Source organism: Pinus tabuliformis, chromosome 3_1 (genome assembly GCF_031772625.1).
Source record: "Pinus tabuliformis cultivar Carrire ecotype Pingquan chromosome 3_1, CPIR1, whole genome shotgun sequence".
Lineage (NCBI taxonomy): Eukaryota > Viridiplantae > Streptophyta > Pinopsida > Pinales > Pinaceae > Pinus > Pinus tabuliformis.
This window is the reverse complement of record NC_142301.1, coordinates 232814407-232842059: the sequence shown is the minus strand read 5'-3', so window position 1 is coordinate 232842059 and position 27653 is coordinate 232814407. Positions and strand designations below refer to the sequence as shown.

At 41.1% G+C, this 27653-nt stretch overlaps 1 protein-coding gene across 3 annotated transcripts in view; it reads left to right on the top strand.

The window, feature by feature from the left end:
* Positions 1-27653, top strand: part of LOC149186656 (methyltransferase) — a 208613-nt gene that overhangs the window by 79855 nt on the left and 101105 nt on the right. For all 3 annotated transcript variants that reach the window (XR_016255707.1, XM_089411083.1, XM_089411082.1), the window contains exons 6-9: positions 25940-26078; positions 26301-26416; positions 26618-26674; positions 27332-27461. Coding sequence is in view for 2 of the 3 variants with exons in the window: in XM_089411083.1 (XP_089267209.1) it covers positions 25940-26078; positions 26301-26416; positions 26618-26674; positions 27332-27418 (399 nt within the window). In the remaining variant the exon portion in view is untranslated. The remainder of the gene's footprint in view (positions 1-25939; positions 26079-26300; positions 26417-26617; positions 26675-27331; positions 27462-27653) is intronic.

The window sequence follows — 27653 nt, the reverse complement described above, 5'->3', positions numbered from 1 at the left end:
CTTCCTCTTATACTTTTCCTGTTGACATCTCAACGACCGAGATTAAGTCCCTAATAAATGGCTAAGATTAGATCTGGCTTGATCCATGTCTTTTGGACCACTCTAACACAAATTCATATTAAGACACATTAAAAATATTAATTATTTTAATATCTCCTGATCTGTTTAGAATTTGCCCAAACCCTTTTTGGGTATTGGAGATCTCATGTGCCTCAACCTCTCCACCAAATTTCGTGGCTAGAGCACATCCGATGCTACCCCAAATCAACAAACGAGCAGATTATTTAAGGAGGCTTGAGGGTCATTTGGAAGACACACTGAGAGTTGATCAATGAGATCGAATTGCTGAGCCAAAGAGCGGCCCGGTGATTTCTTGGTGATCACGCAGAGGGCTAAAGATAGTTTTTGATGGAGAATCTTATCTGGAGCCAAGTATACACAACAGAGAGGCAGAGAAAAATGCAGAGGAGGCAGCGCAGTGCCCAGTGAGGGTGACGCAGAGCCAGGAAGGGCTCACGCAGAGTAGCGCAGTGCCTTCCAAGCAGAAGTCTGAAATTTTGCTGGGGTTTTGATGTTCTGAGCCGGGAGGGTTGAAGTCGAAGCTCATGAGAGAAAATCGATCCAGCAGAGAGGTGACACAGTGCCTTAAAGGCAGTGACACAGGCCCACACAGTGACTGCATAGGGGTAGCACAAAGGTAGTTGGGCACATGTTGGTGCAGCTGCTGGATCTGTTGGGACTTGTAGTGTAGAGTGAGGTAATCTCACTAATTTCTTCTGCCGAGTGAAATCTTTGTACTAGATTGCCAGCAAGGCATCCAGAGTTTGTATTAAGAAATAACTTCTACTTGATAATAAAAACCTCAGATTTGCTGCATCAGTTTTCCCACATTGGGTTTTCCTGGGGACATTTGTCAAAAAATAACAGAGTCATTGTGTTGTATTTTCTTTCTTGCTCAGTTTCTTGTTTCCGCATTATATTAAATTTAAGTGAAGGTTGTAGTATATGTATTTTGATATTTTCCGTAGGAAACTGTAAGTACTTTGTTTAAAGGAATCTAACAAATAGATGAAATATCATCAGTTGCTGTAGTAGGGATTCCGGTTTAGGAATTTTCGCTTTTGTTACTTCATTTACTTGAAGAAAATAAGCTGCAGTGTTCTCATCTTTTCTCATCTTCAAATTCTTAAATTGTGTTATGAAAATTTGAAGTTTTGCCTCCTTGACCTTCTTGTCTCCTTTAAATATGTTTTGAAGCTTGCCCCAAAGATCCTTAGTGGTTTTACAACTCATTACCTTAACGTAAACATATTTAGAGAGTCCACTCAAAATGACATTCTTAGCTTTAGCATCATTGTTGGCACGTTTCTTACCTGCTTCATTTGTTGGAGGATAGGTTGCTGCAGTGAAACCATTTTCGACAATGCTCCAAATATCATATCCCCATCCAAGTATATATATCTACATTTTCCCGCTCCATAGTGCATAATTTTGTCCATTGAACAAGGGAACTCCTTTCTTAGTGTACTCCATGATCTCCCTTCAGTGGTTAGACTGATTATGAGGGACTTGCTTTGATGCCAATTGTTGGAAATACTAAGAGGGGGGTGAATCAATATCTCTTATTACAATTATTAATTTTCAGAGCATAGACAATAAACAAAACATCAACACAAGAACAATGTGCAAGAGATTTTTAGGTGGAAACCGTTCAGGGAGAAAAACCACCAAACACTTTTCTAATATTTTGAGTACAATAATTCTTTAGTTCCAACTAAAAGGGAAGCTCCAACTTCCTAGTACTCTAGAAAAACATTCAAGTTTATTAGGTAGCACTGACTCCTTAAAGGATGCTCCTACACCTTGATTTTACTAGCTCCTACTAGAAGGATGCTCCAACCCCCTGCAAGCTCCAACTTTCCCCTGTGAAATTTCCACGAACTGCAACAATTGGAAATTTATCTCCTAACTTATGCAATTTATTTGTCTTCTGTTAATTATTAATGACAAATAATGATAAACTCACACTGTAATTCTTCACAAATAAAAATGATGTGGAAAATAAAATATTGGAATTGAGAAATAATGCAGACACACATAAAATTTTGACACTATTATTTTGGACAATCGTACCTGGAAAAACCCCGAAGGGAAAACCAGTGCAACAGTTGAGGGTTTTATTATTATTCAACAATTTGAGAAATATTACAACTTCTTGCCTTTCATTGGAAAAATTCCGGCAAATACTGATTCTCCACTGGCAAAATAAACTGGAGATTCAAAATCTCCCTGTGCAACTCGATTTGGGCTCTCCCGAGCAACTCACACTCTTCTTGGCTACTTGCACCGCCTTACTGGAAATGCACACTGCTGCTTTAGAAAATTCGTACAGCTACTGGGAACCCTTCCCTGCAAGTCATTATGCCTCTTAGACTACTCTAGGTCCACTTGCTCTGCCTCCGGGTGATAGACCCGACTCTAGCTCACTGAAACAAGTTCCTCTGCCATTCACATTGTCAAACTGGCTACTCACACTAGTTGATTCAACCTCCTTTGCAGATAATTTCGACCTCCCTTTCTTGTGAATCTGACACTAGAAAATCTTTGGAAATCTCCTCTGGAATCCTGCTCCCAAATCTCTGCTGAAACTCCTGCCACTGACTCTCTCTGGATGGAACTGCACCTTGCTCTTTGCAACTGACCAATTTGCACTGCCTCCCTTTGGGTCTTCGATGTCTTCTCCAAACCCTTCAACCTACTCTTATAATCTCTCGTTGGACTCTCAACGACCACGATCACATCTCAACCGATGGCTAAGTTCATCTTGATTCCGTCAATTTACTTTCCTGGAAGTCTCTAGAGCAAAATCGACCCCACTCAATTAATCTAATTTAATTCACCACTTTTCCTAAGTTAGACTTAGGGAAATATTTAATTATGGCCAGTTAATTTAATTGAGGTGTTTCTAAGGCTTTTCTTGTGAAACCTTTTCTTGGTTTTAGAGATCTCATGTTCCTTAGCCTCTTAGACACCATAGAGACTAAAGCACCTATCTATTTCTACCCTAAAAACTAAGACTCCCTCTTAGCGAGGAAGGTGTTTTCCACTACTCCCATCTTCTCTCTGAAGAATACAAACTTGGCCCTGCTCAAGGCCTTTATGTGTATATCAACAATCTGTTGATCTGTGGGAACATGCTGTAGCCAAATTGATCTGCTTTGCTGGTGTCTGACATCTGTGATACAACTGGTTTCCATAAATTAGCAAACCTCCGAAAAATTTATTCCTTCACGTCTGCTAGCTGAATTGGCCTCCTGGAAGCTACTAGGCCCATCCAAATCAATTCGGCCTCCCTTTGAGACCCTGAATCGACCTCTGCAGCTGTGTACCGACAAATCTTTGACAAACTCGCATTGCTGGGAAAATAACTTAGGCTCCACTAGAAATCGAACCATCAAATTGGGAACTGCTTCTCCTCTGCAAATCGATCTAACTAGCAAAGTACTTCGTTGCCCTGGAAACTCCCTCTGCCTCAGTCAACTTGCACACCTGGAGAGATTGCACCCTCTTTGGAGTAACTCAAACTCCTTTTCTGCGGATAAAAATCGATCTCCCTTTGCCACTAAGAAACTGGAAATCTATGTAAGGAAAATCCTTCGGCAATCACTGTCCACTATGCTATATAGTGCGCTACTCTGATTCTCCGACTACATGTTGCTGCTGAGCAAATCCGTGCTTCCACTGCACTACTCTGATCTCACACTGCTGATGCTTCTGCGTTGCCTCTGCGCTTTTGCTATCACTCCAACTATGTGAATTGATCTCTCGTGATCTACTGTGTCACTGCAACTAGATTTGCAACTGTCTCTCGAGTATCTGACTGTGCCTTGCGCTCACTGCAACTGCCTCTCAAGTATTTGACTGCCCCTTACTAACATTGGACTCGTGTACTTCCTGTATCATGACTGTTCCGTTCATCCTGCTACTTAAATACTTGGGCTCCCATAGCAAAGGAATGGTCCAACTATACAACAACTGGTTCAAATCTATAACTGATCAAGTCCTCCTTGGCTATGATCTAGATCTCCTTGTTGCTCCTTGGATCCTGCCCTACCTAGCACACTGGAGTATCATACTCCTCTTGGAGGTACTGCTGCTATCAGTGTGAATTCATCCTCCAACCTTGCGAACAAATCCTCAATCTCTGCAAAAGCAATTGTCTACTTCCCCTTCTTGTCCTTCTCCCTCTTAGAACATTGGCTCACATAGTGACTAAGTTCACCACAACTAAAACAATTGACCTTCGACAAGTCCTTCTTCTTTTCTTCAAGAACGACATTTTCTTCCTCCTCCTTCACCTTTTGTCCCTTGCTTGGACCCTTTTCGCTTTACCTTTTTCTGTAAGAACGACATTTTCTTCCTCCTCCTTCACCTTTTGTCCCTTGCCACTTCTGCTGGTAGTACCTTTGACCAAGTTGAGCCTTTGCTCCTCCTGAGTGAAATCACTCCATAGGCGCTCCCAACCTGGAAGTGTGTCTTGCCCAGAAATCACCTGGAATAATGTACGCCACTCCTTCGTAAACCCATTGAGTGCTATACACACTAGTTCGTCATTAACTGGCTTCTCTCTTATGGTTGCAAGTTCATCCCTTACACACTAAATCCTGGTGAGATAGGAGGTTAAATCCTCGCCCTTGTTCATCTTGACGGTCCTCAACTTCTCTTTGAGGATCATTTTCTTGTTCTTTGATGAATCCTAGTACTAATTCACGATGGCATCCCACATCTCCTTCGTTGTTCCATTTTCTATGATGTGTGGAACGATGTGATCCCTGGCCCCATCAAGGATCATCCTCTTGGCTTTGGCGTTATCCCTCCTATACTCATGAAATTGGATGGGATCTGTTGGTACAACTGCTGTAGCAAACTCCTTCAGACCATGCTCGTCCAATAGAAAGAACATCCTAGTCTTCTAGATAGCAAAGTTGGAGGCTCCATCCAACATTTCCTGACCTCTCAATCTCTCTGCGACCATCTTTGGAGAATATGCAAACTCAAATAATTGGAGAAATTAATAAACTGGGTTTTGAAACCCTTGTGTGCTTTATCTTTTACGCCCTGCACTGATTTACCCTACAAAACCCTTTTGCTGCAAACCCTTTGCGCTAGATCTGCTCTGCACAAATTTGATCTGCTTCCGGAAACTCTTTTCGACAACTTCACTGCCTGTTTCTATTCACTGAGACAACTCACACTTCCTCCAAATCACTTCCATGAACTAGAAATTGAACTACTGCCTCTGAAATTCACACTGCTTGGATAGCCTACACAAATCTATCTTTTAGCGCTCAGATCTCCCTTTGATCTACACCAATCTCGCTCTAGGGCTTCTCTGATATGATTTGCTAGAATACCATATGAAATTTCCACGAACTGTAGCAACTGGAAATTTATCTCCTAACTTTTGCATTTTATTTGTCTTCTGTTAATTATTAATGACAAATAACGATAAATTCACACTGCAATTCTTCACAAATAAAAACACTACAGAAAATAAAATACTAGAATTGAGAAATAACACACAAATAAAATTTTGACACTATTATTTTGGACAATCGGCTTTGGAAAAACCTTGAAGGGAAAACCAGTGCAACAGATGAGGGTTTTATTATTATTCAACAATTTGAGAAATATTACAACTTCTTGCCTTTCACTGGAAAAGCTCTGACAAATATTGATCTCCATTGGCAAAATAAATTGGAGTTTCAAAATGTCCCTCTGCAACTTGATCTAGCCTCTCCCTGGCAACTCACTCTCTTCCTAGCTACTCGCATTGCTTGACTGGAAATGCGAATTGTGTTGATTTGTGGTAGCATCGGATGTGCTCTAGCCATGAAAATTGGTGGAGAGGCTAAGGCACATAAGATCTCCAAGACCCAGAAATGGTTTGGGGAAATTCCATCCGGTTGGAGAGATATTAAAATAATTAATATTTTTAATGGGGTTCCTAAGTCTAAACATAGGAAAATTAAAATATTAATGGGTATTAATACAAAACTGGGTGAGAATGTTCTAAATGACATGGATCAAGCCAAATCTAATCTTAGCCGTTGATTAGGGACTTAATCTCGGCCGTTGAAGACTCAACAGGAAAAGTATAAGAGGAGGCTTGAGGGTCAATTGGAGATACACCAAGATTGATCAATCAGTTTGATTTTCTAGAGAGGGGTTTGCTGAGAAAATTCGAGCTAGTGGTCTGTTGCAGCTAGGGGCAGTGAGTACATAGCAGAGAGGTAGGGATAGTGCCAGAGGGTCAGTGCAAAGACCAAAGAAGCTGACGTAGAGGCAACTAGAGCTACGTAGAGGCAACAGGAGTTACGCAGAGGCAACGGGGGATTGCGCAGATGCAGAGAGGCCTGCATGGGTGACACATATGGGCCAAGAGTTGACACAGAGAGCCAGGAGGCTGACGCAAAGGCTTCAGGAGCTACGCTGAGGCTAGTAGGACTGACACAAAGCCAAGAGGAAGCGCCAGAAGGATTTTTGTGGGGCAAACTAGAGCTGAGAAGCTGAATATCTATCTCCGAGAAGAGGTATTACTGTCGTGTAACAATCTCTGTTGGGTGAGCCATTTTTGGCACCCTAGTTGTATTCAACAATCTGCATAATAATAAAACCCTCGGAACTGCTGCACCGGTTTTCCCGCATTTGGTTTTTCTGGGGACGATTGTCCAAAATAAATGGTGTCCCCTGTGTGTTTGTCTCAGTTATTTCAGTTGATGATCTGTATATGAGTTAAGGCTACATTTGTGTTTATTTAAGTATTTATAGTTATATAAATAACTTGTTAATGGAATAAGCAAGTAGGAGAAATTAAACCAGAAAATGCATTAGGGATTTCCTACGTGTCAGACTTAGAAATTTCAACATGGTATCAGAGCATTGCAGATCGCAGGAGAACTGAAGGCACCAACAGTAATATGGAAAATTTGCAGTAGTAGCAGCTGTCTTGAGAGACAACATTGTTCCAGAGCAGAAGCAACAGAGAAGAAGTGACGCAGAGGGCCTGCGTCATCATTTCGAGCCAGAAGGAGGGTCAGCACAGAAGCAGAGAGGTGCAGATTTTGCCGTTGCTGGGATTGGCAGAGCTTGAAAGGCTCAGTTTCTTCAGTTGTTGGGGCTTGGGGAGTTGTGGGCAGATTGTGATTGAGACACTGGTGGGGCGCTGTTTCTGTCGATGCAGAACAACACCTAAGGGGACAGAACCAAGGTAGAGGGAGTCACTACCTTGATGGATTTCTAGCCAAGAAATCCAGATCTGAGTTGCAGTTGCAAGGAGGATTGGAGAGGAGCGTTTCCACATTTGGCAGGAGGATTTCCAATAGGGAAATCAAGCCCTAGAGGGAGATTTCCAGGAGGGAAGTTGAAACTCAGAGGGAGTCCAGAAAAGGAGCAGTAATGGCAGTGAACGAGCTGAGGGACCAGGATAGGCTGGATGGGGCTTCCGACTTTGTCATCCAGAAGGTCAGGATCTTGGTAGTCCTGGACCGACATCGCATCAAGGACTTTGCCTTGAGAACCATGGCTATCCCGGTCGACCCAACTGAGAATGAGAAGTATGAGGATGCAATGGCGAGGGCAATGTGCATGATCCTTGACGGGGTCAAAGATCATGTCGTACCACATATTGCTGAAAAGAACACAGCAAAGCAGATGTGGGATACTTTGAAGACATTGTATCAAGGCTCTTTCGTGCAGTGAAAGATGCTATTGGAAAATCAGTTGCGGTCGTATCAGGTGCAGAAGGGGGAGCAAATAGATCCGTTCCTCCTCAGATTACAGGAGATTCATGACCAACTTACTTCTGCGGGGTCTACAATGGATCCAGAATTCATGGTGAGGACAGCTATGAATGCAATCTCCGAGGAGTGGGAGACATTTGTCCAAAATATTTTGGGTAGGGCTATTCTTCTAGGTTGGGAGGAGATGTGGGCAGCTCTTCGCCAAGAAGAGATTAGGTGGTTGACCAAGGCGGGGAATAGTGGCAAGGGAGGTCGAATCAAGAAAGAGGAGGACGATGCAGCTCTAGCATCTGCGGGACAACAGGGGAAGAGGAAGAAGAAGGATATCTCCAAGGTGAAGTGCTTCCATTGTGGGGAGCTGGGACATTTGCATCTCGGTGTCCCAGGAAGAAAAACAAGGGAGAGGCTTACGACTCCAAGGCAACTCTAGCTAAGGCGGAGAAAGAAGTCGAGACTGATGACGATTGTGCCATGAGTGCACATGCACCTCTAGAGAAGAGGTTGGGAGACATCGAGTTGTAGTCACGGGGACTACATACTAGGGGCAAGATCCTTGAGGTGCCCAAACTCTTAGATCATATCCGGTTATGGGAGCCCTTAACAATAGTAGTAGGATGACAGAGGTCGGGTGGAGCAAAGTGTAGTGGAGCAACAAGGTAGTGCTTGGGTGTAGAAATCTGAGGCAGCGCAATAGAGGTTGCAGCAGTGCGAGAGGCACAAAAGCGTATGCAACAGCGCAGTGGCAGCAAAGGGAGCACAAGATAGCAACATAGGCAGCTTTAGTTTCATGAGGCTTCTAGATCGACTGGGATGTCAGTATTTGGGTAGATCAATTACTTACATCTCGGTAATTGAGTTGTAGTGCAACAGTTAGTAGTGGCAGTGCTAGGGGTAGCATATTGAGAGGGAGTTGCAGTACAGATATAGCAGTGGCAGTGTCATGGGCAGCAGTACAGGAAGCAGTAGTGCAGATGGTGTGATGCATCAGGCCAAGCATCAACACAGGTACCAGTGCGAAAGGATCAATGTGATGTTTCAGTGTTGGAGCATTACTAGAGCACATGTTGATTTGGGGTAGCATCGGATGTGCTCTAGCCATGAAAATTGGTGGAGAGGCTAAAGCACATGAGATCTCCAAGACCCAGAAATGGTTTGGACAGATTGTACCCGGTTTGGGAGATATTAAAATAATTACTATTTTTAATGGAATTCCTAAGTCTTAAATTAGGAAAAATAAAATATTAATGGGTATTATTATAACACTGGGTTAGAAGGTTCCAAAAGTCATGGATCAAGTCAAATCTAATCTTAGCCGTTGATTAGAGATTTAATCTCGGCCATTGAAGGACCAACATGAAAAGTATAAGAGGAGGATTTAGGGTCAGTTGGAGAACACACCAGAGTGATCAGTCATTCGAATTGCTAGAGCGGGGTTGCTAAGCAAAGTCGAATCAGTAATCAACAACGAGGGGCAGTGAGTACTGGACAGAGAGGCAGAGACAGTGCCAGGAGACCAACGCAGAGGCAGAGAGCGAGAAGCAGCAGCCAGAGCAGGCCACGTAGAGCCCAACAGAGACAACGTAAAGGCCAGAGGGACTGCATCATCCACGCAAAGAGCAGTTGGAGTGACACAGAGGGTCCTAGAGGCTGCGCAGTGCTTCAGAGGGCTGATACAGAGGGGTTTGGGGCTGATGTAGAGGTCAGAAGGGCCAGTGTAGAGCTTCAAAGTCGCTAGAGAGGGTTTCGTGGGGACAAACTTTTCGAATATCTGCTTTCGAATAAAGAGGTATTATTGCCGGATTATTTTCTCTGTCGGGTGAGCCGGTTTGGCACCCAGTTGTACTCATAAATAGTGCATAATAAAATAACCCTCAGAATTGTTGCACTGGTTTTCCCAAGTTGGGTTTTTTTGGGGATGAGTTGTCCTAAAATAACGATGTCACTTGTGTGTTTTCCATTTCTTTCAACTGTTGATCTGTAGATGGTTGAGACTGTATTGTGTTTATTTCAGTATTTATATGTTTAAATAACTTGTTTGCAATTAACAAATAGGCAAAATAAACCAGAGAATAAAATTTCTAATGGTAATACTTAGAAATTTCAACATGGTATCACTCTTCAGAGCATAGTTGCAGATCACAGGAGAGCTGAAGGCATCAACTAAGCAGAGCATTTGCAGCAGAATTAGCTGTCTTGAGTGACAGAAGCTGATCCTTGCAGAAAGCGATAGAAGAAGAGTTGACGCAGAGGGACTGCGTCATCAGTTCGAGCCAGGAGGAGGGTCAACGCAGAGGCAGAGAGAGGCAGATTTGACCTACGCAGTGCCCGGTCATCTTTTTCAGCCAGGAAGTATCGACGCTGTGGCTAGGAGGTGCAGATTCAACCAGTGCTGGGATTGCGCAGAGCCTAGAGGCTCAATCCTTTAGTTGCTGGGGCATAGGAAGCTGTGGGTAGTTTGCGGGAGCGAAGTTGGTGGGGTACTATGGTCAGAACAATATCTAATAGGGCAAAACCAAGTTAGAGGAAGTCGCTACCAAGGCAAATTTCTAGCCAAGGAATTCAGATCAGTGTTGCAGGTGCACAGAAGATCAGAGAGGTGCAACTTGACGATTGGTAGGAGGATTTCTAGAAGGGAAATCGAGACTCAGAGGGAGTCTAGCAGAGAACTTCCAGGCGGGAAGTAGAGAGACTCAGAGGGAGTCGCAGAGAGAACTTCTAGAGGGAAGTAGAGACTCAGAGGAGTTGAAAAGAGGAGCGGAGATGGTCGTTGATGATGATTGTGCCATGAGTGCTCATGTACCTCTAGAGAAGAGGTGGGGAGACATCGAGTTGTAGTCAGGAAGACTACAGGCGATGAGGGGCAGGATCCTTGAGGTACACAACCTCTTGGATTATACCTTGCTACGGGAGCCCCGAAGAGGAGTAGCAGGACTGGCAGATGTTGGTAGAGACGGATGCGGATGAAGCGACAGGGAGTGCTACAGTGCAGGAGTCCCCAGGTAGCACGAGGCTAGCAGGTTGCAACAGTGCGAGATGTATGTGAGTGTTGCACCTGTGCAGGATGGCACAAAGAGGTGTGCAACGGTGTGATATGCAGGGTGTTGTTGCAGCAGCGCAGAGGTTAGTAGAGGGAGCACTTGTTAGTGGTAGAGAGAACTTCAACATCGGGAGTGTTTCTAGCCTGACAGGGATGTCAGAAGTTGGGTGGATTAGTAAGTTACTTCTCAGTAACTGAGTTGCAGTGCAGTAGCACAATGCAACATGACGAGAGGGGGATGCAGTGCAGATGCAGTGTTGGGAGAAATGACTTGTAGTAGCACGGATGCAGAGGGAGCTGTCGTATGGATGCAGCAGTGGTAGTGGCAGGGCCATGGGCAACAGTACAGGATGCAACAATGCAAAGCATGTTGGGTGGGGAGGCCTAGCATTAGCATAGGTACCGGTGCCGGATAATCAGTGTGATGCTTAGTGAGGAGTATTACTAGAGCACAATCCTTGCTAAGAGGGAGTGTTGATTTGGGGTAGCATCAGATGTGCTCTAGCCATGAAAATTGGTGGAGAGGCTAAAGCACATGAGATCTCCAAGACCCAGAAATGGTTTGGACAGATTGTACCCTGTTTGGGAGATATTAAAATAATTAATATTTCTACTGGAGTTCCTAAGTCAAAGCTTAGGAAAAATAAAATATTAATGGGTATTAATATAAAACTGGGTTAGAAGGTTCCAAAAGTCATGGATGGAGCCAAATCTAATCTTAGCCGTTGATTAGAGATTTAATCTCGACCATTGAAGGACCAACATGAAAAGTATAAGAGGAGGCTTGAAGGTCAGTTGGAGAACGCACCAGAGTGATCAGTCATTCGATTTGCTAGAGCAGGGTTGCTAAGCAAAGTCGAATCAGTGATTAGCAGCGAGGGGCAGTGAGTACTGGACAAAGATACAGAGACAGTGCCAAGAGACCAGTGGAGAGGCAGAGAGCGAGAAGCAGCAGCCAAAGTAGGCCACACAGGGCCCAGCAGAGACAACACAGAGGCCAAAGGGACTCCGTCATCCACGCAGAGAGCAGCTGGAGCGATGCAGAGGGTCCCAGAGGTTGTGTAGTGCCTTAGAGGGTTGACACAGAGGTGTTTGGGGCTGACGTAGAGGCCAGAAGGGTAGTGTAGAGCTTCAGAGTTGTTGGAGAGGGTTTCGTGGGATAGGTTTTTTGAATTCTTGTTTCCGAATAGAGAGGTATTGCTGCCAATTATTTTTCTCTGTCGGGTGAGCCAGTTTAGCACCCAGTTGTACTCAAGGAAATACTGTATAATAATAAACCCTCAGAATAGATGCACCGGTTTTCTCGCATTGGGTTTTTCTGGGGACATTTGTTCAAAAATAATTGTGTCACTTGTGTGTTTGTTTTCTTTCAGCTGATGATCTGTAGATGTTGAGACTGTATTGTGTTTATTTTGTTATTTATATGTTTTAAATAACTTGTTCGAATTTAACATGTAGAAGAAATAAACTAGAATAATACAGATTAAATTTCTAACGGATAGACTTAGAAATTTCAACATGGTTTGGTAAGAGAAATCGAATCAGTGATCAGTTGCAATGAGGGGTAGTGAGTACGAGACATAGAGGCAGAGATAGTGTCGAGAGACTAGGGAAGCAGAGAGGCAGACGTTGAGCTAGAGGGAGCCACGCAGAGGCAGAAGAGACTGCGCAGAGGCCAGAAGGGCCTGCGTCATCCACGCAGAGGCTGCCGAAGTGACGCCGAGGGCCGTAGAGGCTGCGCAGTGTCTCAGAGGGCTGACGCAGGGGTTCCGGGTTGACGTTGAGGCCAGATGGGCTGACACTGAGCTTCAGAGTGTGCTGGAGAGAGTTTCGTGGGGCACACTTTTCGAATATCTGCTTCCGAATAGAGAGGTATTACTGTCAGATTATTTTCTCTATCGGGTGAGCCGGTTTGGCACCCAGTTGTACTCAGAAACACTGCATAATAAAATAATCCTCATAATTGCTGCACTGGTTTTCCCAAGTTGGTTTTTCTGGGGACGAGTTGTCCAAAACTAACGGTGTCACTTGTGTGTTTTCTATTTCTTTCAACTGTTGATCTGTAGATGGTTGAGATTGTATTGTGTTTATTTCAATATTTATATGTTTAAATAACTTGTTTGTAATTAACAAAAAGGGGAAATAAACCAGAGAATACAAATAAAATTTCTAACGGGTAATACTTAGAAATTTCAACAGCACATTCCTCGCTAAGAGGGAGTGTTGATTTGTGGTAGCATCGGATGTGCTCTAGCCACGAAAATTAGTGGAGAGGCTAAGGCACATAAGATCTCCAAGACCCAGAAATGGTTTGGGGAAATTCCACCTGGTTGGAGAGATATTAAAATAATTAATATTTTTAATGGGGTTCCTATGTCTGAACATAGGAAAATTAAAATATTAATGGGTATTAATACAAAACTAGGTGAGAATGTTCTAAATGACATGGATCAAGCCAAATCTACTCTTAGCCGTTGATTAGCGACTTAATCTTGGTCGTTGAAGACTCAACAGGAAAAATATAAGAGGAGGCTTGAGGGTCAGTTGGAGATACACCAAGATTGATCAGTCAGTTCGATTTTTTGGAGTGGGGCTTGCTGAGAAAATTCGAGCTAGTGGTCTGTTGCAGCAAGGGGTAGTGAGTATGAGGCAGGGATAGTGCCAGAGGGTTAGCGCAGAGACCGAAGAGGCTGATGCAGAGGCAGCTAGAGCTACGTAAAGGCAGCAGGAGCTACGCAGAGGTAGCTGGGGACTGCGCAGACGCAGAGAGGCCTGCGTGGGTGACACAAAGGGGCCAAGAGCTGACGAAGAGATCCTGGAGGATGACGCAAGGGCTTCAGGAGCTACATTGAGGCTAGCAGGGATGACATAGAGCCAAGAGGAAGCGCCAGAAGGGTTTTCGTGGGGCAGACTAGAGTTGAGAAGCTGAATATGTCTCTGAGAAGAGGTATTATTGCTGTGTAACAATCTCTGTTGGGTGAGCCATTTTTGGCACCCTAGTTGTACTCAACAATTTGCATAATAATAAAACCCTCAGAACTGTTGCACCGGTTTTCCCGCATTGGGTTTTTCCGGGGACGATTGTCCAAAAATAACGGTGCCCCTTGTGTGTTTGTCTCAGTTATTTCAGTTGCTGATCTGTATATGAGTTAAGGCTGCATTTGTGTTTATTTAAGTATTTATAGTTTATATAAATAACTTGTTAATGGAAAAAACAAGTAGGAGAAATTAAACCAGAAAATGCATTAGGGATTTCTAACGTGTCATACTTAGAAATTTCAACACACTGCTGCTCCAGAAAATCTGTACAGCCATTGGGAACTCTTCCTTGCAAGTTGTTTTGCCTCCTGGATTGCTCTAGGCCCACTTGCTCTGACTTTGGGTGATAGATCTGTCTCTAGCTCACTAAAATGAGTTCCTTTGCCACTCGCACTAGCTGACTCAACCTCCTCTGTAGATAATTTCAGCCTCCCTTTCCTGTCACTCTGTCATTGGAAAATCTCTGGAAATCTCCTTTAGAATCTTGTTGCCAAATCTCTGCTGAAACCCCTGCTACTGACTCTCTATGGATGGAATTGCGCCTTGCTCTCTGCAACTGACCATTTCGCACTGTCTCCCTCTGTGTCTTCGATGTCTTCTCCAAACGCTTTGACTTGCTCTTATAATCTCTTGTTGGACTTGTTGACCCTGCCACCTACACCTACCTACAAGTTAGTGAGAAAAACTTTCAATCCCACAAGGTGTGGTTGGTGGCAAGGAACTTAGAGAAGGGGCTGTCACACTAATCCCGACTCTCTATGTTTGAGCTATCTCTTAGGTTAGCTAAGGGGGGTGGTCCCTAATGAGAAGTTAAGTTAAAAAACAATGTGAGTTTCTAGGAGAATTGTTAGAGTTAAATAGATTATCTCTTTGAGATTTATAAGCAAAAACTGATATGAGCAATAACCATCATAAGGTAAGCATGAAATACATAAACAACCAGTGCCTTCCAAGTATTTGCTCTTTAAGAAATGAAATTGTATTTTGCTTAAAGTGAAATGAAATGCTTTCAAATGGAAAGCCAAAATAACCCTGAAAAGTGAAACAATAAATTGTTAGCACAAGATATTATAAATGCTTTCAAGATGAATAAGTTTGCAAATCAAAGCATGGAAATTGTCTTGCTCCAAAATGATACAAAAAGAGCTCAAATGTTAGACCAAGATGACAACATGCAATTAAGTTTGCAACCCAAAATAATAGTACTTGAAAGTGAAATCAACCATTAATGACAATATGCAATTAAGCCAAAATATGAGTCAATTTCCAAGTATGAGAAAATTAAACTTGTTGCAAAATTAAAAGAGATTACAATGCTTGCATCCAAAGTGCCTTTTGAAATAAGATTTCAATGTGAGAATTTAAACCATCAAGATAGCAAGAAATTTAAGAACTTTGCAAACAAAGCAAATGTGATGGAATGAATTCTTGATTTATTTTATTGATTAATGCTAAGACAAAGTTACAATTGAACTCTAGTCTTCAGATTTCATCTTCACCCAAGATATTTGGATCTCACAATGAGGAGTCAATAGAGGTAGAGGGTCTTTAAAAGTCTATTCAACCAATTTAAATTGGAGGTAAGTTTTAGTGAGGCTTGGGGCTTTTCTATACTAAAATGTCTAAATGAAGTGCAAATTATGTTAATTCTCCAAATTAAACTAATGCTTCAAAGAGAAATAGTTTGCAAAACTTGAGAGCGCATGCATGTGGGAATTTAAATACAAGATTAGTAAAATTTTGCATGTGGAGTGAAATGTATTGATTTTAAGCATGCATAATATGAAAGTAAAAGCTAAAAAGCTAAGAAAAACTAAAAGCAAGATTAGGCCACCCACAAGAATCCCTCCTCTAAATGAGGAAGGGGGATGCCATGGGAAAAATCCCATGCTCCCTTTAACATTTTATTTTATTTTTTTATTAGCGCTTAAATCGGGTAAAAAAGCCTCTAAGAGGGCAACCCACAATACGCGAGAGATCTTTACAAAGATGAGACTCTAACAAAGCTAGACTCTCTCCCCAAAAAATATGGCAACAACAAACCTGAAGATGGAAAAAACTCTCCAAAAGAGATTCACAAGGCTCAAAAGACCCACGGCCTCGATGAGTTTGTAAATTTCTCCCAAGTGCTTATGGCCTCCCTAGAAATCAGTCTTTGAATAGTGTGAGGGGGTCCTGCATACACACGAGTGAGTAGTTTTCCAAAGCTTCTCCTCAAGTTCCTTTTTGCCCAATTCTCAAGCCTATGGGCTGCAAAACACAAAAAATACCAATTGTCAGTTTGAAATTAGGAAAAAGAAACCAAAATTAAACTTAGAATTGAATATGCAAAGTACTAGTTCAAGTAATGGGAGTGAACCCCATACTTGCCTAGCTTTAGAAATGACTCTTGAATAGAAGATATAACTTTGAAAGAACTAGAATCAAAGAAGTATTTTTGAATTTAAATGGATGACCAAGTAGCTATAGTTTAAGAAAACTTCTTTAGGCTTTGTGTTGGATGGAAAACTTGGAGCGAAAAAATGGCTGAGTCTTGGATCACTGTGACTCTAGGAGTGAGTTGATCTAATTGAGATTTCTCCCACTTCCAGATGGATTCCTGCACATAATACAAAAGATCTTTTCTACACACTTGAACATGTATTAGTTTGCACAAGATTAGAGCAATATAATGAATAAGATAAACCAAACATTCCTCCTAAAATGAATTGACAAGCTTATCCCTAGAAGACTATTCTAAATCAATGATATGTGCAAGATAGTTTGCACACATTAATCCAAGCAAGATGGCAAGCATAAACTAATATTAATTCAACATGTGAAATAAATTAAACACAATAGCAGTAGTATGAAAGGACATCACCTCATAACACCAAGAGAACACCAGCCAGATAGCCCCAAAGTCTTGATTGTATTAAGAAAATATGCAAATACAAAATGACAGAGTTTCCTCAAGCCCAATAGCTTATTACATGATACAATATGAGAGCCCATGGCTCTATTATATAGAGAGTTGGGAGCAAATCCCAATGAAGAATGACAATGACAAATGGCATTGGAGCCAATCCCAATGCAAAAGTGATTAAACAAGTGGCATGAGGTGACAATCCCAAAGAAAAATTCGAATTTGTTGAATGGAGCTCCAATGCCAGGTGTAAAAATCAAATTCTGGTAAGTGGAAATCATTTTCTTCTTCTCTTATGTGCCAAATTCGAATTTTATGATAGAATGACAACTGTATATGGGTGGTAACCCATGTGGGGACAATTTCCCACAAAAATCTCCACCAAATATTCTTCCAAATTCTCCCAAATGTGCATTAACTTCACAAATTCGAATTTCCAAGTAAGCAACTTTCTCCTTTAATGCCAGAAATTTGATTTTATTTGAGCACATGCCCTTTCCTTTATTTTAGGAGTCCACATCATCTTGGGACTTCAGTTTAACTCCCCCATAATTTTCCACCTTATTTCCACAACATTTAGCATGTGTGGATATTTATTTTTCTCCATTTATTTAACTTCCGGCTTAATTAATTGCCAAATTTCCCACTAAACCTAGGAAAAGAGGGTTTTGGGGGTTCAAAACACATTTTTAACTCATCAAATTGTGTCATATGATAAAGTTGAGGGTGTGAGGTGCAAATTTCATTACTCATACCCCATACAACTTCTCTAGACATCACTTATTACATTACAAATACAATTTTATTAGCAATTTCCGCAGTGCGGAAAATCTAAAAAACTTAAAAATGACTACTTAGACCGAATCAAATTCCACGAAATTTTTTGTGTGATCTTGTATGGTAATATACATCGACTCTAGACACTAGGATGTGTTAGGGGCTCAACCTTCAAATCGTCACCCCGACTTTGGGGTAAAATGTGAGTGAATAAACCCAGAAAATTATTCGCCTCTGAAAAAGAAGGGATAATTAACCAGATAAAAAAAACACTCCAAGGTGTACTCGTTTGCTGATCGAGTCCGAACATCCTAGGCCTGTTACAGACTCAAAACTCATCATTACTAGTATCACTTATTACAATTCCCCACAGGGTGTGGAATCTGGGTACAAGAAAGATGATGAGAAAATAGAGGTAGAGTTAAAAACCTCTGTTGACTGATGATATTTGATGGTACAAGTGTTCTCTGGATCATCCTTGGGCATGGAGTCTTCATATAATCATCTCTAATCAATGACCGAGATTACTTTTCCTGTTGGTCCTTCAACGACCGAGATTACATCTCTAATCAATGGCTAAGATTAGATTTGGCTTGATCCATGTCATTTAGAACATTCTAACCCAGTTTTATATTAATACCCATTAATATTTTATTTTTCCTAGGTTTAGATTTAGGAACTCCATTAAAAATATTAATTATTTTAATATCTCCTTAACCGGGTAGAATCTGCCTAAACCATTTCTGGGTTTTGGAGATCTCATGTGCTTTAGCCTTTCCACCAATTTTCATGGTTAGAGCACATCCAATGCTACCCCAAATCAACAAAAAATTAGTCTCCAATAGACAAAATACACATAAGATCACATCTCCACAGGTAGCGAAGTACAAAGGCCAAGTTGAGTCTCTTTAAGAGACGTCGAATTCCATACAAATGATGCTGATAAAGTGAGAGAGGTGATCTTCTATTTATATGAGGTCTACCATGTCTAATTTATGACTAAATGCTCCTACACAAGTTTGATTTTTGAGTAGACATAAAGTAAAATTGGGTTACAAGCCAACCCATTAGCTCAACAATAAAATATGCCAAAATAAGCCCACACGTGTGAGTCATAAGCCTTAAAGGGTGATGACTTCATGTCCTTTAAGGGTTTTAAATGCTCCATCAAGGCAACAGAAGGGCTGAAAGTGTCTCCAAGCGTCACGATCATTCTCCATTTGAGGAAAAATGTTCAAATCAAGCCTCAAGCAGCGCCATGTATTCAAAACCTAGCTGTGGGTGCCACACGTCATCTTCATGGATGCTAAGTAGACAACGTGATGCCTTCTCTTTCCATTGTTGGGGCTCCATCAGGAGCAACATACGCTCCTCAATGATCATGGGGGATGAACATCCTCATTTGGGCTATGGATCATGACATGCCCATCAAGTAGTTTCAAGGCTAGCTTCGGGGCATGCTGGGTCCACTGGTACATGATCAAGGATCCTCCATGCTAGGCATGAAAAGGTCAATGTTTTGTCTTCTATGGGTGCTCTGGGATATGCATCAACTTCGCAGGTCATCAAGTGTCCAACGCTTCGTTATAAGTGGGCAAAGCTGTATTTGCCAAATCATCATGCTCTCTGAAAGTATAATGTATGCCATGAGCAACATGTGGAGTAGGGTACGCTCAAGGCCGTTGCTACTTTGGACCACCTAGCAAACCAACTCCAACTCAAGTGAAAGTAACCATTCATTAGAGACTACGATCATAAATGCATCTAAGTGGACCATACTTTAGTGTTAAAGGCATATTAATACTTCAAATCGGGATTACCTTCAAATATCTAACTAGACCAAGTCCCATAAAAGTGTTCCCTACCTTTGTAGGGGTGACTAGGTAGTCAACCCTATTAAGTGCTTCTAGCCCCCAACGGGTGGTGGTGTTTCCAAGGTCAACCCTTCAATCCATAGGTGTTAGTGCTAGTAGGTGGTGATGGAGGGAAAGACCTAATGGCCAAGTGCCATTTTTAGGGGACCAACTATTGAGAGTCCACATACTGATTGTAAAGATGTAATGGAGGGAGCAATCACGGAGGCATGAGTTACCCTTCTCAGCCGACTTTTTCCACCCCTCTGGTGCACCTTTTACTTCTTCTTGATAATGCTTTTATTTGGTGCATAGGATCAAAGTTTGCTCTTTATTATATTGCATTTGTTTTACCCCTGGAAGATGAGACAGTTTCTTGCTCATCAAGGTTGGGACATGCAAGGGTTTCTTTTGATGAGATGAAGCATCAAGTGCTTAGGAACTGGGTGATGGCTAATGACGAAGGTAGAGCTCATGCTAGGATTTTTCCCACACGCTAACTTATGTCTTGACCATCTTTTTCTTTCATTGTGGCCATCTTATTATTTTTCATTATTTTAGTTGCATCAACCTTTACGGCAATGTTTTTCGGCCTTACTCAAGGATGTGGATAAGAGAGTGCCAAATCCCAATGAACCAATGACAAGTAACCTAAAGAATGCAGATGATAGCAAAGGAGAATAATGTGAAAGGGAGAATGTTAAGTATGGGGAATGAAAATTGACATACTATTTCAATCTAGGTATTCCAAGTAGTGCCCATACTATAACCTAAAGACCTTAGGGGAGGTCCCATTGGACTAGGGCTAAAGATTAGCCCCCCTTGGTAAAGTGAGAGAACAAGTTTATAGTCAAAGATCGGTCAATCATCCAGATCAACCCTTTATCCATACTAAATGCCCCAAACATTAAGTAAAAACACTCGATTGCAAGAGGAATGCTGAATGGTGAGATGTGTGTGACTATTGCAGATGGTAGAGGAACTGACATATCGTCATCAATGAGCAAATGTGTAGGGTTGTTGTCTTGCTGGCTATTCAAGATAGGTGAAAGGGTTTTATCCTATGGGGTTACCAATTTTGGTGGGTAACACCTCTCACTCTAGTTCACTATGGAGACACCTTAGTCAACTGTCACTAACTCCTAGTTGACTTGTCTCAGTGCCACCTCACACTTCTGTCCATGCATGTGACCTTTGACAATTCCAGAGATCATCTAGTTGGCCCATACTCTTTTCCATATCATTGCCCTGTCCCTTATGTGTCTAGATCTTGCCATCTATCCATCCCAAATGTTGCCACGTGTCGACCTTGAAAAATGCCATGTGTCACTCATGCAAGGCTAGTGCTAAAAATAGTAAACTATCAACGTGCCCCCAATATCATACTCATCGGACTGAGATTTCCATGGGGAGTCAAAATATGTTGTCAGGACCATCATGCGAAGAGTTCTCTAATGGAAATACCTAACATACTGATGAAATCACGCTCATTGGACTTAATTTTCAGTGGGAGGTTTGAATATGTAACTAGATTTGACATGGAAAACATACTAAAATAGATCTATCTTGCATGTTGCCTGAAAGTAGCTGATCAGATTTGAGAGCTTGCAAGGATCTCAAATATACCGTCACAACTGACATGCAAGACTTTGAATTGAAGCTGTCATGCAAGTAATTCGGAAAGGGCTCACTGGAACTTGAGTTCATAAGGACTCTGAATATGTAATCAATACTGCCATGCAAGCCTCTAAACTTTAGATTTGCTAAAAATAGCAACTCTCTCAATTTGGTGAAAATCTGTGTACAACTGAGTTTGAATGACCAGAACACCACTGAATCCATACTGCAACCACTCTCCCTAGGAACCAACCACCACCCCAAGCAAAGCTGTATCTGAACATGCCCATGAACGTCCAGCCTAATAAAATGCGCTGGTGGTGTGGCAAAGTTGGGGGTTAACACTATTTCAACCAATCCATTAACAAATGATTGAAGTTGACCTTGTCAACCTAAATAAGAAGCATTAGTGAAGGGTTAGGGTCAATGTTGCAGGAAACGTCCCCCCCCGGATCAAAACGCCAATCCGTGATCCTTACGGATGCGTGGGGAAATCGCCATTCGAAACACGTTTCGGGCTGACAAACACGCTTCCTGCCATTTTCGGAAGCGTGTGGCCGAAACACGTTTCTATTTTTCTGAAACGCTATTCGTACGACGGTTCGGCTATACGAAGCGTGCCGCTTCGGGGTTCGATCCGTATGGATCGTGACCGCTTCCGTCGGGCTTTTGTCGTTTCCGCCGCACGCCAAAAAAAAGCGTTATTTTTTTTGTTATTTTTTAAGGTTGGGGTGGGTCCACCTTGGGTTAGGGTGAGGAATGAAGGGATTTAACCCCCCATTCATCTCTCATTTTCTCACATTGAGTTTATGAGAGCTTGGAGAAGAGAAGAGAGGAGAAGAGAAGAGACGAGAGGAGAAGAGAGGAGAGCTTGGAGGAGTGAAGGAGGAGGAGGAGCTTGGAGTAGGAGCTTGGAGGACGTCCATCTACAAGAGCTAAAGAGGTAAGTGCAAACCCCAAACTCCCTTATTTTTTTGACATTTTTTTTTGTATTTTTCTCCTCCTTCTCTTACTCTTTCCCATTCTTTCTACTTGCTCATTTAATTGCAGGTTGTCCACCACCTATATCCATATTCCAAGATGGTGTTCTTTTGGCTTCTATGTATCATTCCACTTTTGGTTTTAATGATGGCAAGGGGGAGTAGGAATAGAAGGGAAGAAGCACAAGAGGATAGTGGTCCCAATATGAGTGACCGAATGTATGATGAGGAGGAAGGGTTTGAAAAGGAAGGGGATGAAGTTGAACTTGAAGGGAACACTGAAACACTAGAGGGAAAGCTGCATTAACACCCTTGTGGAACTATGTGACCAAACTTGAAGGGGGAAAGGGTGGTGGAAGCTACAAATTTTTGTGCCCTCATGGTTGTCATGGAGGAAAACCATTTAGTGGTTCATATACTCGTGTGAGGAGGCATCTTTGTGGGGTGATGGATAGTGATGACAAAAAGGGTGCTGTGGGGATACAAATTTGCCCAAACATTTCAGCTGAACAAAGAAGAAAATACATCCAAATAGAGGAGGTTGCACAACAAAAAAGCAAGAAACAAAAAACTCATTCTGAATCAAGTGCAACCTCTAGATTTGGTAGCTCATCTCCTCATGGTACTTTTGGAAGCTCTGGAGGTAAAAGAACAATAGGGGATTTCTTGAATGTTGCTGGGAGGGATGATGTGGATGGAAAGATAGTCCGATTTCTTTGTGCTTGCGGTGTACCATTCAATGTGCTTCACTCTCCCTATTGGCAGGAAATGGTAAAGGGCATCAATGAAGCCCTAAAAGGATACAAGTCCCCCAACTATGAGAAAGCTAGAACAGTGTTATTGTAAAGAGAAAAAGCAAAGGTTCAAAGAGCTTTGACACGTTTTACAAATGAGTGGGTAGATTGTGGGGTATCCATTGTATCAGATGGGTGGACAAATATTAGAAACCAACATTTGATAAACATTCTTGGTGTTTCTGCTAGTGGTGCAGTATTTATTACATGTCATGACTCCTCCTCCATTAGTGCATCTTCCCAAAACATTGCAGATCTCCTATTGCAATCAATCAAAGATGTTGGTCCGAATAATGTGGTTCAAGTGATCACATATAATGCAGCGAATTATAAGGCAATAGGAAAAGTTATTGAGCATACTCATCCACACATCTTTTGGTCTGGGTGCCTGGTTCACACATTGAACCTTTTGATGCATGATATTGTGAAGCATAAAGAATGTGGGTGGATTAATGAGCTTTACAGGAGAGGGAAGCAACTCATTAAATTCATCACAGGGCATACAAGGGTAAACTACTTCTATGGCACTTACTCTACTCCAAGTTGCAATTGCTTAAACTTGCAAAGACAAGATTTACCGGTTATTACCTCACCTTTAGGCGGCTAATGAAGGTGAGACAAGCTTTAACTAATATGGTGTGAGCTGAAACATGCTATGAAATTAACTTTGATAGAGATGGTGCTAATGTAGCCAAGGAACAATATTCTTGACATGTATTTTTGGTCACAGGTTAAATATGTTTTGCAATTCACCAAACCAATTTGTTACATGATCAAGTTTGGAGATTTAGATCGACCAATAATTGGGGAGGTGTATGAGCAAATGGATAGCATGTTGGGGCAGATTAAAGACATTGTTGAGCCTAGAGATATCACCTTGTACAATTATATTCGTGTAGAGGTGGAAAACCGATGGGAAATGCTAAATGTTCCATTACATGCATTAGCATATGTTTTGACACCTAAATACTATCATCCATCATGGCTTTCAACACCAGCACCTGGGGGGGGGAAGCAAGAGAAAACCACACCAAGATCAAGAGGTTCACAAAAAATATATGATTGCATTGAGTAAATTAGTCCCTGATGAGGAGGAGGCTGCCATGGTACAGAGACAGTTGAGCAACTATACGCTTAACACTGGTCCATTTGGGAGCATGCATGCAATTAGAGATCGAGAGACTTTTTCTTCTCTTGAGTGGTGGAACATGCATGGAGGGGCTACTCCACTTCTACAGACTTTGGCATTGTGGGTGCTATCACAAGTGGTAAACACTTCTTCTGCAGAGAGGTGTTGGAGCTCTTATTCTTTCATCCACAGTGTTAAAAGGAACAAGTTGAATTTAGACCCGGCAGAGAGCTTGGTTTATGTTCATTACAACTTGCGATTGTTGTCCCATTACTGTGATGATGCAAAGACTAAGAAAGACCTTAAGATTTGGGATAGGAATCCAGAGGAGCCCAATTTGGAGGATGGAGTGTTGCGATTAGAGTAATTAGAGGATGCTCTTATATAGGTATGTCCATTGTGGTATGAATTTTGCTTATAAGGCATTTCTTTAATTCATGCTTTTAATTTTTTTTTTTAACTAGTGGTTTTTTTTGTATGATTTTTTTGAGCGATTCCAGGATGATGATGATTGAGTTGAGATGCCATCCCCATTTGGTCCCTTGGTTCCTAGGTTCCATGGTTCAACACCAACAACAGGGGGTTCGTCTTCATCAGTTTCATTGCCACAACTTCCACAGGCACCATCTTCTTCATTGCCACCACGTTCTCTTCGTGGTGGAAGGAGGAGAGATTAGTAGATATATTCACAATTTACTACTTTTGTCATAGATTAATCATTAGACTTGTAGGCTTGTGAATTTGAACTTTTTTGTCTTGGCGGTGACCAAGTGATCTATTTTGTAAACATTATTATTTGAATTTTGGACATGGCAAATGTTGACAATTGCTCACTTGCTAGATAAATCATAATACGATCTATGTTTTATGTTTTATAATATGCTTAAATGTTTTATGTTTTATAATATGCTTAAAAATTTGATGTATGTTTGTAATTGCTAGAATATAGATGGTTGATACTCGAATATTTAATCATTGATGTACATACTAATAACTACAATGGAATCATGGATGCCATATCTATCTTGATTTATGCAAAAATATGCATGTTTTCATGTCTTCTACAACTAATTTGGTATTTGGGATGTTTGTTTTGAATATAAATGCAAAATAAATAAATAAATATATATATATATATATATAGCAGATGCTTCTGCAGACGCTTTGCTTCCTAGATTTTTGGATAATGATGCTGCCGCGTCCCCGCTTCCAAAAAATGTCCCCGTTTCATCCCCGCTTCGTGCAACATTGGTTAGGGTAGCTGTAATAGTAATGGAAATGGTAGTTATAGTTGTCTAGTGATTCTATCTATGGTGAAGATCAATGATGCATATCTATGTATGGTGGAGATTATGATATATACCATCATGGATGTAAGTGTTTCTGTGGTAATAAAGATATGTGCTCTACCTACTGTGCTTTAGGTTTTTCCATCGTTCAACCAGGTTGTTTCCCATGTAATCTGTATGTATTTGCTATTTATGAATGTATGGACATTTTATGTCCAGAGTCGTTTATGAGCAGAATGAAGTATTCAACACTTGACCATTTAGTGGTTGGCATGCCTGCATTAGTGAGTTATTTGTTCAGTTCGATTAGAAAGTATAATTGATGGTATTGTTTAGGAGTTAGGTTAAGTTATGAAAGAACCAAATACAAATATTGTTTAGATTAATTTGGACATAGTTTCAGTCCTACTGGTTGCAACAGATTCGACTATATTTTATAGCTAGAACTGAGCATTATTTGTTGGTGACCATAGCGGCCATACTATGGATAGGATGCAGACCTAGGCTCATAAACCTTCCAATCAGGTGACTGCTATAATCAGATTTAGTACTACTAATAATTAATGACACGTGGAAAAGTTTAAAATGTTAAATATGAAAATATATAAAGTTAAGCTGTCATCAATTTTGAATTTTACGATTTTTTCAGCAAAGAATGTAGAAGTGTATCTTTCCTTTTATATTTGACCTTTTGCTTATGGGTGCATTCATATTTAGGTGCATTTTGTTGAGATGGACCCTTGGGTCGTGGAGAAAGTCTTGAAGCCAAATATAAAACACACAGGATTTGAGGAACAGTCAACTATACATATGGTGCGAGTCGAGGCTTTTCTGGAACAGTCTTTGAAAGCAAATTGTAAGTTCCTTCTTTGTACTGGCAAATTGATGTAGACCCTTGCCATTAGATGTTCATATTTGCACAGCAATTCCATTAGTGTTTTCCATCTGGGAGTGCCAGATTAAATATGTTGTTTATTCCTCCTAAAGAATTGTATGTCATTATAAGGATTTTTAGTGGAATATCTGATTTTGCAATTTCGTTATGTTCTCTCTCACTATTACTCGTTGCATGCTGTAGGTAAATTTGGTTCATTTGATTACATTAGTGTTACACCCCCTTATCAAACAGTGGACTACAGTGTTTTGATGGGCCAGCTTTCAAACTCATCTTTGGTTGGGAAAGATGCATTCATTGTAAGGAGTGATTTTATGTTCTGAAAGGCCTATATATTTCTCTAGTTTGCTGGATGAAGTTCTACATTTATACCATACCTGTATGCAAAAAGAAAGTAATTGCAGGCCAGATTAGTATTTCATAGTGAGCATTGGTATTTTCTCATTGCCTTTATGGATCACTTACTAAGATTCGTTTTTCACGGTCACGCTGATGATTAGCTGGTGGAGCACCCCCAAAACATTGTAATGCATGATTCCTGTGGATCTCTTGTAAAGGTATATTTCCATCTTTTACTCTTTTAATGCAAAATAAGATGGGAGCCTGGAGGTAAGGGGCGAATTTTAATTTCCTGTTGAGGAATCACAGATGAAGACATAAACAACCAATGCATTCAAATTACAACCAGTGTTTGATTAAAGTTTAAACCATGCATTGGAACTTCTTAAAAGTCCAAAATGAAGAAATGATTCCTCTTGTTTGGGTTTGTAAAGAAAATGTAGGAATGCGTGATTATTATGGTGGATACTAATGGTTCCCAGTCTGTGATTGTCCTTTTAACATGGATGATCCAATGGAAGTGATTTTGTGTCTGCACGTATCCCATCATTAATGCGTTCCATGCATCAAGAAATATGTGTTTAATGCAGACTATAGAACTTTCAATGTTATACAGTGTGGTGAATGGCAACACTATTTATTTCTAATATATGAAAATGGCCAGGAGAAGAATTTGATAGATGAATGGCTCTAAACAAGAATTATTTAGGAAGAACATCTTGTAGAAACCATCTCTTTAGAAAACCATAGCTTAAAGGTTTTGAATCAAAAGGAAGTGTGCTAGAACTCAAGTACTTGGGAGTTGGGACCAGTGTTTGCCAAAAAACATTGCTCTCCTTTGTTTTTGATAGAAGAGTTTGGAATGTTCGCTGCAGATAGTGGACAAGCGGTATGGACGCACATTTTTGGCTGTGTATGGCCCTGAATGGTCTAAGAAATCACGACCATCAAAATCTTCATAAACATGGCAAATTTCTGGTTGGATAGAAGCCACCTAGAAATATTGTAAGTTTTGGTCTCTTCCCATAGAATTATATATTTAGCTAGTTCTTTTTAGTGATAGATTGTTCATGCTGTAGTTTTCTTAATGTGTATTTCAGTTCATTTTGGATTATGTATGAAAAATGGCTTGATTATATCTTCCCTTACCCTAAACATGCCTTGGAAAAAATAACTCCAAACTGTTTCATAGACAAT